This window comes from Podarcis filfolensis (assembly GCF_964270895.1).
Source record: "Podarcis filfolensis genome assembly, chromosome: 9".
Taxonomy (NCBI): Eukaryota; Metazoa; Chordata; class Lepidosauria; order Squamata; family Lacertidae; genus Podarcis; species Podarcis filfolensis.
The window spans coordinates 61144192-61161209 of NC_139610.1; the positions used below are offsets into that span (position 1 = coordinate 61144192).

The 17018-nt window shown below is 41.8% G+C and overlaps 1 protein-coding gene across 8 annotated transcripts in view; it reads right to left on the reverse strand.

Annotated features, from left to right (window-relative positions):
* The window catches only part of CCSER1 (coiled-coil serine rich protein 1), a 709135-nt gene that overhangs the window by 335851 nt on the left and 356266 nt on the right, over positions 1 to 17018 (reverse strand). For all 8 annotated transcript variants that reach the window (XR_014538426.1, XM_083571140.1, XM_083571139.1 and 5 more), the window contains exon 8: positions 7134 to 7217. Coding sequence is in view for 7 of the 8 variants with exons in the window: in XM_083571140.1 (XP_083427266.1) it covers positions 7134 to 7217 (84 nt within the window). In the remaining variant the exon portion in view is untranslated. The remainder of the gene's footprint in view (positions 1 to 7133; positions 7218 to 17018) is intronic.

Here is a 17018-nt window from a genome sequence, read left to right on the forward strand (position 1 = left end):
TTCAGAATCTAATTGGCTGCAGCATACATTTCCTCCCATAATTTTATTTTGTGATGCAAAGCCAGCTCCTTTTTCAAGGAATCTAGGGGGTTATTTAGGAGTGGAATCTGTTTTAGAAGCGCAGCTGGAGCAGCATGTAGTCTAATGGGTCACTTGCCATTGCCTGTGGCACCTCTATTGCTCCAAAGGATCCTGGGGGGGCTAATTCAACCATGCACATTGAGAGGCACCCTTAAGTTCCAGTTTCAATCTCTGGTATCTTTCGTTTGAAGGATCTAGTAACAGGTTGATGGGAAAGCCTTTTCTGTGCCTGAGATACTGGAGAGTCACTGGCAGGCAAAATTGACAATACTGAACTTGCTGGACAAACAAAGAATCTGATGTGGAATAAAGGAAACCACAAATGCCACAATGTTTGTGACTACGACGAAAAATCAGTACAGGGATCACAGCATTAAGGAATAGTCCAAATGAAACACTTTTCTGAATGGAATCCATATTTGTTTCGGTATTTCAGTAAGGGTGTTGATTCTATGAGCCATAGAGTTCAACAGTCCCCATCAGCCTCCCTCTATCACACTAACAAGTATCAACACATGAAATGTTGAATTTTATTGCAAGGCCACTGAGTAGCATTAAGTTTTCTTTTGCCACTCATATAGAAGAATCTTTTATTGAGCTTTACCTGGTCCAGAAAACATAGGTCTGTTTGCTTTCTGGCATTGCTTAGAAGAAATACATTGCAACTACCTCTTGACTTTCAGGTCAATACACCAATGACTTTCAGCATTTTTTCAGGTTCAGGATGCCTATTCTGACCTTAAAGCCGTAAGTGCTCTGCACTTGACATCTTCCTCTTTCCCCTGATTGAACACATACTGTCAGGTTCCACCAAGTTAGGAGGCTAAACTGACATCAGATAATAAGAATGCCTTCTTAGTGATGGCTTCTATTTTTTAGAACTCATTTTCTCTATGCCAGCTGGTTAATGCGCGCACACACACAAACACACAGTGTGAGAGTGTTTATTCCTTTATATATTTAAATCTGACTTTTCTTTATTTATACACCTCTCAAAGTTTCTTATATAAAAACAGAAAAAATAATAAATACAGCAATTAAACAAACAAATGCTTTGTAGCATCTGATATGTTCTGCATCATTTCCCCTTTACTTTAACATGATATTCGTTAAATACATTGTCATCCTCTCTTGTTTTGCTATATCCTGCTTAGGGGGGCTTATGGATGAAAAGCAACCTTTCAATAACAAGCAATGATTTTTTTCCCTAGATTTTATAAACAAATTCTTATATTTCTATCCCACCTTTCATCCTTCATAGATCCTAAGGCTGCCTTTCTCAACCTTGGGTCCCCAGGTGTTGCAGGGCTACAACTCCCATCATCCCTAGCTAGCAGGGCCAGTGGTCAGGGATGATGGGAGTTGCAGTCCAACAACATCTGGGGACCCATGGTTGAAAAAAGCTTTCCCAAAGTATCAAAACCTACTTAGTTATAATTTTTGTTTGACTTTATAAGTCACTCTGGGTCACATTATTTTCGGGGGGGGGGGGGCACAATCATTCAGTCCAGTGGCATACATGTGGCTCCCAGGCAGTCAGCATCCAGGCACTGAACAGACTCAAACCTGCTTAGCATCAGCAAACGGGTGCGCTCATGCGCCTTCAGGCCTTAGCCATGTGGTTTTTGCCTAATATGAAACTCTGGCACCGTGCTCTCATGCCTGTGACAAACAACAGATTCTCTACCCAATGAGCAGATACCAATGCCAAGGAAGCCGAAGCTCACTGTAACAACAGAGTATAATTCTGCAGTGACAAACATCGCCAGCCACTTTGTAATATATGCCTCAGACAAGACTGATGTTGTATCGCTGCTCCACCAAGGCACAAAAGCTGGATGCTCTCCGTATTCCATTTTGTCATTTAATTTTATATACTAATTACACCATATATCATTCCTTAATGTATCCACATTTGAAAACAGAACACAGATAACCAGTATTTATTGTAGAAGGAAGTCTCTTTTCATCCTTGCAAAGAACTTTTTCTGCGTGTGCGCATAATATGAATGAAGTCCGAATTAATTTGCGTAGAAAATTGTTTACACAAGTGCACCCCCCCGTATTAAAACAATATATAGAAAGATCCTGTATATGTATATTTTGTAGACAGAGGATGAAACCAAATAGCCAGTTAAGTTTATGTATGGTCACAAATTAGAGGTAACACTCAAATACTGTATCCTCTGCGAAAGCCACACGTCTGCTGGTAATATATTTTGCTGTTTACTCCCCCTGTAGCTGCAGACCCTCACACCACATCACACACTAGCCTAGGGAGTCCTCCAACACCCCACACCAGCTACTCAGAGAGCACAAATGGGAATAAATTAATTGGTCCATGCCTGATGAGCTTGCCTGTTAAGAGAAACTCGCTGATCTCCAAAATGTGGTAACCAACCATGGTGGTAGGTGTTGGTGTATTGCCAAAAGAAACTTGTAACGAGCCTTGAAGCATGACCTTGGACAGTTGGGGCATGTGGCAGGGTGAGACCATCTGTGTGTGTGTGTGTGTGTGTGCGCGCGCGCGCGCAAATGATGGTCAGAGTGGCTGAAATAATATGTGAAAGTTTGAAAGTCTGTCTCTCTGGCTGGATGGCTGAAGAGAGCAGAAATCTGTATATAGTTCTGTTTCTTATTCTATATGTAGACCAGTAGTGTCATGCAGCTTGTAAATAATGAAGACTTTAAGAGTGAATGGGTGAGGTGTTTATTCCTGTCAAGGGAATTCACCAAGAGAGGGCTGGACTGCTGCTGCTGCTGCTGCAAAGATGAAGGAAGACTTTCTGAGGAACTCTGCTGAGACAAAAAGAAAAGGAACCCCAAAAGTTGGCACAGTTGGAGCCTGCCTACCATTGCCCTTAGGCACTGAGAGTTGGCCGTGAGCCCTGGAAGCTCATGCAACACCATGCAAGCTCATGGCTGCTTAGTGGGGAATTGCCCTGATGTGAAAAGCAGCCAGTGCCCAGGACCCTCCACATTTGTCCAGTGTGGTAACCCTAACTGAAGTCAATTTATATTCATTTTAAAATGTATTGCTTATGATACAACAGATCCAGATTTAGCGCTGACCTATTGAAATCAATGGAATCATGACTAATTCCAGTGCCGTTGATATCACTGAGTATGCTCTAAGCACGACAAAGTCTGAATCCAAGCCCAAAGAAAGATAATAATGTGTGGAAACAGGCAAAATAAAAGCATGCTTATACGTTTTGCTGGACAACTTTGTCACCAGGAAGCACCACTGATATTTCACCACTAGATGTGCATACACAGCCACATTAGAACTGTTGCCGTACAGTTCTGCTGGATCTCTCAGCGGCGTTTGATACCATCAACCATAACATCCTTCTGGACCGTCTTGAGTGGCTAGGAACTGGGGGCACTGTCATATAGTGGTTCTGCTCTTTCCTCCTGGGCCGTGTTCAGAAAGTGGTGGTGGGGGATGAGTGTTCAGACCCCTGGGCTCTCACTTGTGGGGTGCCTCAGGGTTCTGTCCTCTCCCCCATGCTTTTCAACATTTACATGCAGCCGCTGGGAGAGATCATCAGGAGGTTTGGGCTGGGCGTTCATCAGTATGCGGATGATACCCAGCTCTTCCTCTCTTTTAAATCAGAACCAGTGAAGGCCGTGAAGGTCCTGTGTGAGTGTCTGGAGGCAGTTGGAGGATGGATGGCGGCTAACAGATTGAGGTTGAATCCTGACAAGACAGAAGTACTGTTTTTGGGGGACAGGAGGCGGGCAGGTGTTGAGGATTCTCTGGTCCTGAATGGGGTAACTGTGCCCCTGAAGGACCAGGTGCGCAGCCTGGGAGTCATTTTGGACTCACAGCTGTCCATGGAGGCACAGGTCAAATCTGTGTCTAGGGCATCTGTTTACCAGCTCCATCTGGTACGTAGGCTGAGACCCTTTCTGCCTGCAGACTGTCTCGCCAGAGTGGTGCATGCTCTGGTTATCTCCCGCTTGGACTACTGCAATGCGCTCTACGTGGGGCTACCTTTGAAGGTGACTCAGAAACTACAACTAATCCAGAATGCAGCAGCTAGACTGGTGACTGGGGGCGGCCGCCGAGACCATATAACACCGGTCTTGAAAGACCTACATTGGCTCCCAGTACGTTTCTGAGCACAATTCAAAGTGCTGGTGCTGACCTTTAAAGCCCTAAACGGCCTCGGTCCAGTATACCTGAAGGAGCATCTCCATCCCCATCGTTCTGCCCGGACGCTGGGGTCCAGCGCCGAGGGCCTTCTGGCGGTTCCCTCATTGCGAGAAGCAAAGCTACAGGGAACCAGGCAGAGGGCCTTCTCGGTAGTGGCGCCCGCCCTGTGGAACGCCCTTCCAGCAGATGTCAAAGCGATAAACAACTACCTGACATTCAGAAGACATCTTAAGGCAGCCTTGTTCAGGGAAGTTTTTTTTTTTTTAATGATATTTATTCAAAGTTTCAAAAATACATAAGTATGGAAAAAAAGAACAGAAAAGTACAACAGAAAAATCAAAAAGAAAGTACAAAAAGAAAAAAACAAGAAAAAAGAATACAAATCCCATATTGCATCTTTTCATTTGCTTGTTTCTTGGACCTCCTCACACCTCCCTTTTTGTATTCTAGCTTAATTCGTTGTTTCAGCAAATTCTTCCCATATTTCTCAATTTTTGTTTAAATAATTTATCTTAACAGTCTATCTTGTTTATTAACTCAACATATCCTTTCCATCTTTTGCTATATTCTATTGTTCAATTTACATTAATTTCTTTAACCTTATCTTGCCTTAAAAACCTTAAAATTCAAATTTTAAGCCATATTTCTACATAACTCCTTAAATCCTTTTTACTAAAGCCAATTGGTTCCATTCCAGCATAATCCCTGATATTTCATTAGTGTTAAACTAATTCCAAAAATAGAAAGAAATTTTTCTTTTTATAGACTTTTTCTTTTTCTCTAGTTTTTATCCAACGTCCCTTCTTCCTGGTCTCGCGTTATGTCAGTCCTTTCTGACCATTGCATCCAGTCCATCAATCTGGTGATCTTATGTCCGAGGCCCTTAAGTCTCTTCTATGCCCCTTCTGCAGATTTTCTTGTTCTTGTTTGTGCTTACGCTCTTCTTTGTCTTTTGTTGGTTTCTTTCATAGTTTCTTTCCTTTCTCCTTGGGGAGTGGGTCTCTGGGGAATTCCAGCCGGTGATAATCTCCATTTTCCTTCATCAAGCTAGCCCATTCCCCACAGTCCCACTCCCCGTCATCATCATTGTAATCCAAAAAGTAGTTATCCAAAAGATAATTGTCAACCTGTTTCATAGTCCCACCAGAATTAAGAGCTTCCTTGACTCCAGATGCTTCCAGCCACACTCCAAGTTCAATCTTCCAAAGCAGCGGCTTTTGCTCCTGCAGGACTTTGGGTCTCACCATTTGTGTTGCTTGGGGTACAGTCGCAACCTCTTCCGCCTTCATCTGCCCTTGGACTTGCCCTGTCGAACCAGTTTCCTGAATTGGTCTCTGTATAGTTTCTTTATCCTTGTTTCCTGTTAAATCATATTCACTGGCTACAGCAGTCATCAAGTCCAACTTTTCATTCATCAAGTTCATCTTCTCATGCAACTGCTCCAGCAATGCATTTGTCCTGCCAAGGGCAGACACCAAAACTTCCTCCCAGCACATTTCTGTTCAAGGTTGAACGACTGGTCCCACGATCTCAATCTTGCAGCTGTGAAGTCTCCGAGTAAACTGCAACAGCAAACTGACAGGCTCCCTCTAGGGGACACAATTTCTATTTGTATCCATCTTTAAAAACGTATCCAACAAAAGAAAATTACTTTCGATTTTCAAATACTTTGTTTCTTTAAAATGCAGAAATGCAGAAAGCAGCGTTGAAGTTAGTTTGTTTCTCTTTTTTTTTTACTATCTGTCAAAGTGCTCCACTTTTAATCAATGGACGTCTCCAACGATTTCTGTCCCGACACCCCGTTCCCAGGTTTGGGGCGATGGAAACTTATATTCCTTTACTCTCTCTCCTGCAGGCTTAAACAGTCAAATTCCCCCCCCCTTTTCTCCTGCTTCCAAGGGGGTTTTATTGGTAGTAGATGCAGGAAATTTCAATCTTTAAGACAACTTTCCAGGCTATTAGATTGCAAGGTTTTTGCTTCAGTCTGTTTACAAAAAGCGGAAGGCGGACTTCCTGTTTAAACCTTCCCGCTTCGGAGCCTAATTCACAAATTTCTTAATCCAATTTTCCGTTTTTACTCATGGGTACTTTGTTTAGAGTCCAAATGTCATCAGGAAAAAGTCAGCGCTCTCCAGCGATGGCTGTGCGGCTTCCCTCCGTGAAAGTAGCAATCGGTTCGCTGCACCGCGCTGCTCACCCCACTTCGCTCCGGAGCCCCAAAAAGGGGGTTTCCCGGCGAGTAGGGGAGGCGCTCTTGGTGCTCTGCCGAACCCCACGTTCCCAGGCTCCTCCGCCTGGGATTTCTAGCAGGTCCCCGCCTTCGCCGCGGCGGGAAGACCCAATTTCCACGGAGCCCGTTCCTCCGGTCGGAGGAACTCCGCCATTCGTCGATGGCGCTGACCCGGAAGTCCGTTCAGGGAAGTTTTTAACATGTGATGTTTTAGTGTATTTTTGGTTTCTATGGAAGCTGCCCAGAGTGGCTGGGGAGGCCCAGCCAGATGGGCGGGGTATAAATAATAAATTATTATTATTATTATTATTATTATTATTATTATTATTATTGGAGCCGCAGATAGTTGCAGCTTTCTTCTCATCACTGATTAATGCATCTTGATGCTGCAAGACAACTGTCAACACAATCTTATAAAACAGGACAACTACTATTTATGTGTCCAGGTAGTAAGTAGCCCTTTCAAAGGCTGGCAAGTCCCCAGATATTTAGGGTCATAAAACCTTCATGAATCAGAAGTGAATGATTTAAGCGGGCTCCAAGCTATCCGCTTTGTAACAGGCACCACCAACTTTATTTATTTATTTACTTGGTCCCCGCGAGTGACCTTGTCAGTTACGAGTGAGTTCCAAAAGAAAACACGCCTTGCCTCTCGCTTACCAGCTCTTCGCGCAGTTGGGAAATGAGTTCATCTCTCTCCTTCAGTTGAAGCTTCAGCGCTGAACATTCATCTTTCATTATATCCTATAAAAACATCAAAAGAGATGTTATAATAGACTTTGTGCTTTTCCTTTGCTCCTAACAAGAAAAGGCAGCTTCACACAGTGCAAGATAATTACATCCAAGTAATGAAAGTCAATGCCCCTCTATCATGTGCAATATTTTTAATAACATATTCTAAGTTTGCAGGGTAAACAACCTAATGCATCCAAAGATATTATATGCACAGAAATGTGAACAGCTCCCTGTGTGTTAAGCCCGTTTTGTTAGTGTCTGATTCTTTTAAGCCCTTTATTGAAGCTCCTGTCAGGCGTCTATTTATTTTAGTGAAGGAACAGATGGCCATAAAATTTCATAGTTCTGTTCACACAAAACAACACTACAGAAGTTTCACTTCGGATGCATTATTGGAATTCCTTTATTAAAAAAAAAAAATCAGACTGCAGATGGAAAAAGCAGGAAGATGCACATGTAGGCATTCGACAAACAGGAAGGAAGCAACCCTTCCATGAAAGGAAATAAACCAGCATGACAGGCAACAATATTGCTAGCAAGTCAAATGTTGTGGCCAGTGGCTGATTTAGTTTTCTTCTAAATGAGATTCAAACAGCACATGTCATGGGCCAGGTTGAGCAAAAGGCATGAAATTAAACTGAAAGAAGGTGTCCATAAAAGTGCAAAGGCTAGAAATGAAAGCAAGGTTCTCAGCTATCGGGGCATATCTGCACTACAGACCTAAGCTGGCCCGACAATCATTTCCTCTTCCTAGGAAGATCAGGAAACTGCTGTTCTATTGATTTATTTCATTGGACATACAGCCCCAACATTATCCCATCTCAAAACCAGTATGCTATATATTCTGTTGTCTCCCTCTCTTCTACAGGGGTATGGGATGGGACTGGATATTGCTAAGAATACACCACACCACCAACAAATTGCACTTGTTTTATATTTTGACACATGCCCTATTTTGTGTTAATTTTGTTGTTTTCTGGTGGTTAGCGGCTTTGGCCTTCCCTTGGAAATGAAAAGTGAGTTATAAATCATAGCTGCTTTAAATGACCACTGACCAATTAGATCAGTGTTTCACAAACTTGGGTATCCAGCTGTTTTTTGGACTACAATTCCCATAATCCCTGACCACTGAGCCTGCTAGCTAGGGATGATGGGAGTTGTAGTCCAAAAACGGCTGGATAAGTTTGGGAAACACTGATCTAGATCAATATTGTCTACTCTGACAGCAGATCTCCATAATTTCTGGGAAGGGATCCTTCCCAGCCCTACCTGGAGATACTGATGGGTCCTTCGGCATATAAAACAAATGTTCTGCTGAGCGATGTCCCTTCCTCAATAAATGTAATGAAATGAAATACATTTTCCATAACTATTGGGGGTGGGAAAAGTCATCACAGTTAAACTGGTATCAAAGCTATATAAGTCTGTAGTGAAGCTATGCTATCAGAATACTACAATGGTTTACTACTAACAAGTGCATTGTTTTATTTATTTCCGTATATCTATATTCCACCTTTCTATCATAATGGAACCAAAGGTGACATGCTTGTGGCTCCCAACTGACCAGACCAAGGCAAGTTTAGCTTCAGCAAAGTGAGGTCTTGTGTGCCTTCAGATTGCATCATGGACTGTGTACTGATATCAGCTATTCAACCTAGAAAATCGGAGGAATAATGTTTTTCCAAGAGAGATCTATTAAGAGCAGCAATAGTATGTGGTACGGTGAACCTAATGCAAGTGACATCACATGTTTAAGTGACCTTTCTCATAAAAAAATCCTTCTGATGGAAACCTTTGAAATTCAGATTGCATTCTATCTCTCTCTCTCTACTTCCATGGGTCTACTCTATGACAGCTGGATATCAGCCAAGAAAAACATTGTCAAGGAATGCAATTACTTTAAGAAGCACTTATTTCACCAATGAAATGCCATCAACAGGAAAGCAATAGAGCAAGGGCATAATGAGATGAGTGTCGACAGTGAGCAAAATGATACTACGCACAGTCTACAAAGCAGCAACATCAGTGTTAAAAGGCAACAGTGACGCATGAGAGCTAGTCGTGTACTTTGAATGGCCTAAAAGTAGCAAATGCCAGGAAACCTGAGGTGAAGAACAGGTCATCATTTCAAGGCTTGCTGGTTCTGGACCATTACTGTCAAATACATCACAATATGTTACAGAAGCTTTTAAGGTGAAGGGGAAAAGAAAGACACAAGCAAATAGATTCATATTAAGGGCAGGGGGTGGGGGAGAGACTTGCTGGCCACCAGCAATTCTACTCAGTGCCGGATTTACGTATAAGCTAAACAAGCTATAGCTTAGGGCCCCACTCTCTTGGGGGCCCCAAGAAAATTTAAAGGGAAAAAATATTGATGTATATTTCCAAAATATAAGATACAAAACAAATAAAATAAAACCTACATACAGCAACAGTGTTTTGTGTTGTGTAGGCTCCTATTTGTTATGTGCAAATGGCTTTAGATACCTATTAGGTCCATAAATTACCATATATTCAACACAAAAAACAGCGACAATTTGTTGCTGACAAAGGACAGCTGGACATATAAAGGGCCCCATTACCTTCAGGAGCTTAGGGCCTCATCAAATCTAAATCCGGCCCTGATTCTACTACAGAGACTAGTGAGAACAACAAGCTCAAATACATTTCCTGCAATGAACCAACTGGAAGGGACTGGCAGGGCTCCAAGGAGTGGGAGAAAGAGGTAGGTGGGCCTGAGGCTGATCCAGAGGAAGGGGGCAGCAATTTAAGGGGTTTTGTGCCTGCCACAAGGCAGAAGCCAGAGTTGGAGGATGGGGAGGGATCTGAGCAGTTGGAGATGGGGGAGAAGGTGCAGGGTGCAAGGCAGGAGATGGAGATGGAAGAAGGACAGGATGCACCAGGAGCTGAGGGAGAGGGGATGCTGGCTGAATCCCCTCCATCTGCACCCCCTAAGGGCCAGGAGGGGCTTGAATAGGCAGGCACAGTGACAATTTCCATGTGCCTTTTTTAAAATTCACATATTTATTATAGCACCTAGCTTTCTAGTAGTGCTCTATTGCATCAGTCTAATTCTGCCGAGCTAGAAGTGTGCTGGAATGTTTCACATCTAATTGTGAGTGGTGATGGTTCTTTCACATGAAATTGAAATGGGGCTGGTGATGACACACTCTATATATGCATCACCAAGAGGTATCATTTTAATTTCCTAAGCTCTTTTTTTTTTAAAAAAAATCTGTATACTTGGGGACAAGCAAACATATTGTGCTTACACCATAATCAACAAAGTAGCATAAGCAGACTTAACCTGGTGCTACAGGAAACAAATTTACTACAATTCTGTTGCCAAAGTAGAACAGTAAATTTAGAACAATATTCCTTAAAATATAGAATGTTAAGCAGACTGTTTACTGGCTTAGTGCAATCCCTGCTGTTGAGAACAGATTTTACTAAACAAGTGTTATTAGAAAAAGAAAAAAGAAATAGCATAGATTCACTGGATGGAAAAGAATCCCGCTGAAACCTTTCCCACTGAAAACTAGAAGCCCATAATGCCAACTGTAACCTTTTTATTTTTCATTTTTGCACTGAATTCACACCGCTGCTACCTCTTACTGTGCATTATGAAAACCTGGCATTGCGAAAGAAATGCATGCTTCAACACATATGTTAATACCTGGCTACCAAGAAAATTACAATACTTAGCCAATTCCATTAAAAAAAAAATATACTCTAGGCTTCTAATTCATTTGATGGCAGGCTGAGGAAAGGAAAGATGCTGTTCTTTTCATGAGTTCAAGATTCACCTGCATCTCCCTGAAATGTAGAGCTGGGAATTCTGTGTATTTTCAACAAGTATTTCAATATGGATTTTCCCTCAAAATACATTCTTATGTGCCTTCTTCCAAAAAGAAAACTGAGAAGAACTGCATCACAACATTCAGAGAAGAATGAAATCTGGTGGATAACTATGTTCCAATCATTACGTTACTGATCAGGTCACTTTGTATGAGAATTTGAAAATAATCAAATTCTGAAAGTGTGATTGCTGCAAGATGCTCACCAACTTCAATAACTGAGGAAGAAAGATGTTATTTAAATCTATCCCCAAATCTATCATTGATAGAAAGTAACAGGCTTCATGAATCTCATTAGACCAGGATGCCACTTTTAGATGCTAGAAGAAATGCCCATCTTACATCCTGTTTAACATTATTCTATTTATTTATGTATGTATTTAACAGCAAACCCAGTTGCTCAGTTACAACAGCGATGTAGCTAAAACAGGGCTACTGAGAAACAAGAGAGAAGGCTCAGTAAGCTCAGGGGTGCTACAAAGTTTGCAAAGTACAAAAAACCCAACTCTAATGGGGCAAATATGTGTGTGTATACAGATAACACTCCCTGGAAAAGACCCTGATGTTGGGAAAGATTGAGAGCACAAGGAGAAGGGGACGACAGAGGACGAGGTGGTTGGACAGTGTTCTCGAAACTACCAGCATGAGTTTGACCAAACTGTGGGAGGCAGTGGAAGACAGGAGTGCCTGGCATGCTCTGGTCCACGGGGTCACAAAGAGTCGGACACAACTAAACGACTAAACAACAAAAATAGATTGCGTAAAGTGGTTTCTTCACCTCAGGTGCCTCTTGATAGGTGCCAAATTTGGCATGAACATTCCCGAGTTGGGGAAGCCAGTTTTTTTGTCTACGTTTTTTGCATCTCCTAGCCATTCAGCTCCAATTTCTCCTTTATACAATTGCCTATGAAGATTTAATTATGGGCATCCAATGAAGTGGGTTTAGTTCAGAAAAGCTTATGCCTTTATCAATGTCTTAGTCTTTAAGGTGCCACAAAACTCTTTGTAGTTTATAGTACATTCAGCTGGATACAGTGCTAAAACCTTTCTGGACTGTACCACTCTAGGTGTTAGGAAACATCAGGTTTGAATGCTCCTTAATCTTCTTAGCATGCTATTTTTCTGTGTCAGAGTGTTCTGTTCCCATCATAAGGATACAAACATGTAACATGTGGGAGAGAGAGGGGACAGCAACATATCCAGGAGGTACAACCTCAATGAACTTTTTGATGAACTGTATCACAGCTGTTTCATGCTGTATTCTTCCTTTGAAGTTCCTCTGTTCCACAATGGCCACTTTAATGTCAGTTGCAGAGTGTGTCCCGGCAAATTGAAATGCTCTCTCACTGGTTATGGATACTGTCATTTCCAGTGTCAGATCTATGTCCATTCATCCTTTTGTGTGAAGACTGGCTGGTCTACATGTAACATGAAGATGAGCACTGATGGGCTGATGATGACATAAATCACACTGGAAGATGAGAAAATGAATGAAGCCCTGATACTATTACAGATGGCATTATTAGGCCCTGTAATAGTATTGCAATAGTACGCACGGGGACAGAGTTAGTACCTAGGTGTTTCGCCTGGGTGGGGAGCCACATGCAGAGCTTGTCTGAGGCCCAGGGCAGGAGTCTTGTTAGAATAAAGTTATAAACTCAAACGAAACAAAAATAGTCGATCCCTGGTGGGGCCCCTTATCTAGCCTAGCCCTCCAAGATCTGGGGCAGAAGTACTTTAGTCCTCTGCTCAGAAGTCCAATGCTAACAGTACCCCCACCTGAAATGAGATATAATTTGCCCAGCACAAAGGAGACTTCAAAAACAACAGCGCTTTTTTGCCATCAAACATCAGTCTTATAGTTAATCTGATTACTGTGTTCTTAGCTCAGATGGGATAGACAATGGTTATATGACACAAATGGCTGTGCAATTTCTACACACTCTATGCATTGTCATGAAATAATAAAACCTGCCTTCATATTATAGGAGCTGGAAGACTGGGAACATTACATGTCTATGTTTTAAAATTCAAAAATGTTGACACAAATATTGTTTGGAAACGTTCCCAGGGTCCTTCATATGTATGGTAATGCGAAGTAGTAAAACTATTCTATCAAACACACTAAAAAGAATAAGCTTCCACTTAAATTGCTATAAAACCAACACATCTCTATACACAGGGGCAATGCATTATGACTGTAGCAGCTTCTGAAATCTAAACATATGTCGGATTCTGAAGCTATTGCTCAAATGAAGACTCGCATCATGTTAGAATGACAAAAATCAAAGCAAAAACACAATACTATTTAGAAAAATCCCCAGAAATGTTGGCTTTAATGTTGTGCATAAAAACCTCTACATATTGCTTTGCTGTTGTTTTATACTCATTATATTTTTGCCAAGAAACACACATGAAGGTGCTGAGTTAGCTGTTCCCATATCTGTTACATTCCCTTCCCTTCATCCCTTCCCATCCTTCTTCTGAGAACCTATGTCCTAGATTGGGTTATCTTTTTCTTTCTTTTTTTATCTACTCAACAACTTTGAAGGAAGTTAGCATGAGTGATCATGACTGATGTTAGTACGAGTGATCAGGGTCTCAGTCCAAATTTCTATTTAGGACACTACACTAATTCTCATTGGTTTCACCAGTGGGACAGCCCAATGACAGCCCAATAAACTAAAGAGCTTAAAGGTAAAGGTAAAGGGACCCCTGACCATTAGGTCCAATCGTGGCCAACTCTGGGGTTGTGGCGCTTATCTCACTTTATTGGCCAAGAGAGCCGGCGTACAGCTTCCGGGTCATGTGGCCAGCATGACTAAGCTGCTTCTGGTGAACCAGAGCAGCACATGGAAATGCCGTTTACCTTCCCGCCGGAGCGGTACCTATTTATCTACTTGCACTTTGACATGCTTTCGAACTGCTAGGTTGGCAGGAGCAGGGACCGAGCAACAGGAGAGCACTCCGTCGCAGGGATTCAACCACCAACCTTCTGATCAGCAAGTCCTAGGCTCCGTGGTTTAACCCACAGCACCACCCGCATCCCACTAAAGAGTTTGGTACCTCACAATTTCCTGTGCAATGAGGCACTTCCACCGCCACCCTAGGTTCTTGACTGCAATTAGAACTGGGACTCATATAGATAAAGATGTGAACATATTATTATAGGTATGCAGAAGTGAATGGGCAATATTAGCAGCTTCGTTTTTGTTTGTTTTATGCAAATGACAGCAATAATAATATCTTTCCTTCTATTCCTTGCCCCCGCCCCCCCCCCAAAAAAAAATCATGGAAAGTTAACAAAATCGAGTAATAAGGAATGTAACGTACTGGTTGGATTTTCTAAATAAAATGCAATTTATGAACTTTCCATGTAATTCCACTAGCTATTGGCTTAGAGAATAATAACAATACCTGGTGAGACTACATTTTCCAGTGCATAACACTTCACAAACTGCACTCCAATTACATCCTGACCTTACAATGAGATGTATTTTTCATTGGGAATTATACTTTTGTTAAGCTAAAGTAATACTTCACTGTTACGTTTTGTACAGCTCTATCAATCTTTAAATATCACTGATTTTGGATAAATGTAGACAATGTAATTCTTACACAGTCATTAAGAAGATGATTACATCATAAAATATGTTTATTTAAAAAAGCTATATTTAAAAAGGAGAAGAGAAAATTAATATATTTGGATTTTAAAAGCTGCTATGCACAATCATTTTTGTGTGTGTGTATCTATCTATATCTATATCTATATCTATATCTATATCTATATCTATAGCTATAGCTATAGCTATATCTATCTATCATCTCACTAGAATCTGAGTGAAGACTTTTACAATGATACAATATTTAAAAACCTTTCAGTTGGAAGGAGAGGTAATAATTTATTGAGACAGAAATGTGATTATGTTCCTTAACTTTGAATCCATCTTAACTGTAAAACACGGGTGGCCAACTCCCAAGTGACTGTGATCTACCCCTTTTTGGGGGGTTAAGGTCAAGGTTGTTGACCCCCGTTTGGGGGGGGGGGTGCAGGGAGAAAATGTTGAGCTTTTATTAGGTAAGCCAAAGTTGTTGAGCTGGGGGAGCCAGTGATCTACCTGTTGGATGTGTCTGCTGTAAAACAAGCCCAGTGTCAGTTTCTGTTTCTGTTAACACTGAGGCTGCAATCCTAAACTCACCTAAAAAGGTAAAGTTAAGGGACCCCTGACAGTTAAGTCCAGTCCAGTCCAGTCACAGAAACCTCTGGGGTTGGGGAGCTCATCTTGCTTTACAGGCCGAGGGAATCGGCGTTTGTCCGCAGACAGTTTTTCTGCGGCATGTGGCCAGCATGACTAAGCCACTTCTGGCGCAACAGAACACCGAAACCAGAGCAGCGCACAGAATCGCCATTTACCTTCCCACCGGAGCGGTACCTATTTATCTACCTGCACTTTTGGCATGCTTTTGAACTGCTAGGTTGGCAGGAGCAGGGACCGAGCAACGGGAGCTCACCCTATTGTGGGGATTCGAACTGCCGACCTTCTGATCGGCAAGCCCTAGGCTCTGTGGTTTAGACTGTAGCGCCACCTGCCATAGCTAAACTCACCTACCTGCAATCAAATGCAATGGGACTTATTTTGGGGTAGACATCATTGCACTAGTCAATAGAAGCTGGCTGATTAGGGTGTGTGGACCACTGCCCTACCAACGTCAGTCTGTCTCCAGGCAGCCGCCATCTGATTACAACCAGACCTGAAGGTGACAGTGCATGTCAACTGCCTCCTCCAAGGTCTCAAATGGACCTCCACCACATTCTTGAGTAAGATGAAAGGCAAGGAGGGACAATGTGATACTGTCACTCATTTCTGACTGCTAAAGTATCTTTAGCAAGCCAGGAATTGTGCATCTGGACTGGGCCAGTATGTCTTAATCTAAAGCATGTTGAATAAGTGGCAACTGAAAAAGCACATCATACATTGGATTATGTCAGGAGAGTGTTACATAACCAACAAGGATGGGCTGATTAGGGTGCATAGAACCATTGAACAGAACAATAGATTTCAAACATGCAGAAACCCAATATTTAGTTCCTGAGTTGATTTGTTGCTTATTCATTCTCCAATAATGCGTGCCAAACTGTAATTTAATCAAGAGACTGAAGCCCAGAGTTTGCCTCTGTCCTCCTGATAAACAAGAGCTAAAGCAGGAACCTGTTCCATAAATCTTATTTATTTTTGTGCTGAAAGTGTAAGATTGAAGGTTAATTTACAAAAGGCAAGTTTAAACAACTAGTTGGGGCAAACAAAAACATAATTTTACTTATTCTACACACCTCAATATGTGCAGCCAACAAAATGGCACACACTGTTAATATTTATATCAAGTGCTATGATGTTTTATTGCTACCAACAAAAATCAGCTTATTACTTCTCTTTCTTAGTTATTTGAGCCAGCATACATCACCTTACACTTAATTTTTAAATATATCATTTAAGACACAGTGTGCCTCAATGCTTTCTAATTTTAACCCATAAGACCCACAATAAATGTGATTGCCTTTTTTTAAAAAAATCTCCCTGAGGTAACTGCCTTTTTTCAGGCCTAGAGTTCTCTACAGACAGACCTTTGAAGAGGTCCAGCTAGTGGACTTGGTGAGCAAGAGCGGCTGGATTAATGAGCTCATTATCATTCATTAAAGAGTGTTGTGTGGATGACTGCCTACTTTAATTAGTTTTATTACTGAAGGAAATTGCTTCATATGCCAAGCTCATCGACAAGCATGCCTGGAAAACATTAGAGTAGTAATCAGACGATACGAGGAACCGTTCATTAGTCTGTATGGCTAAAGGCACATATTACGGAGCAAGGATAGTATTAAAAAAGATGGACATGGCAGCATCTGACATAAAATAATTTATCAGATCTAATAATTCTGGGATGAAATGGGCAGCAA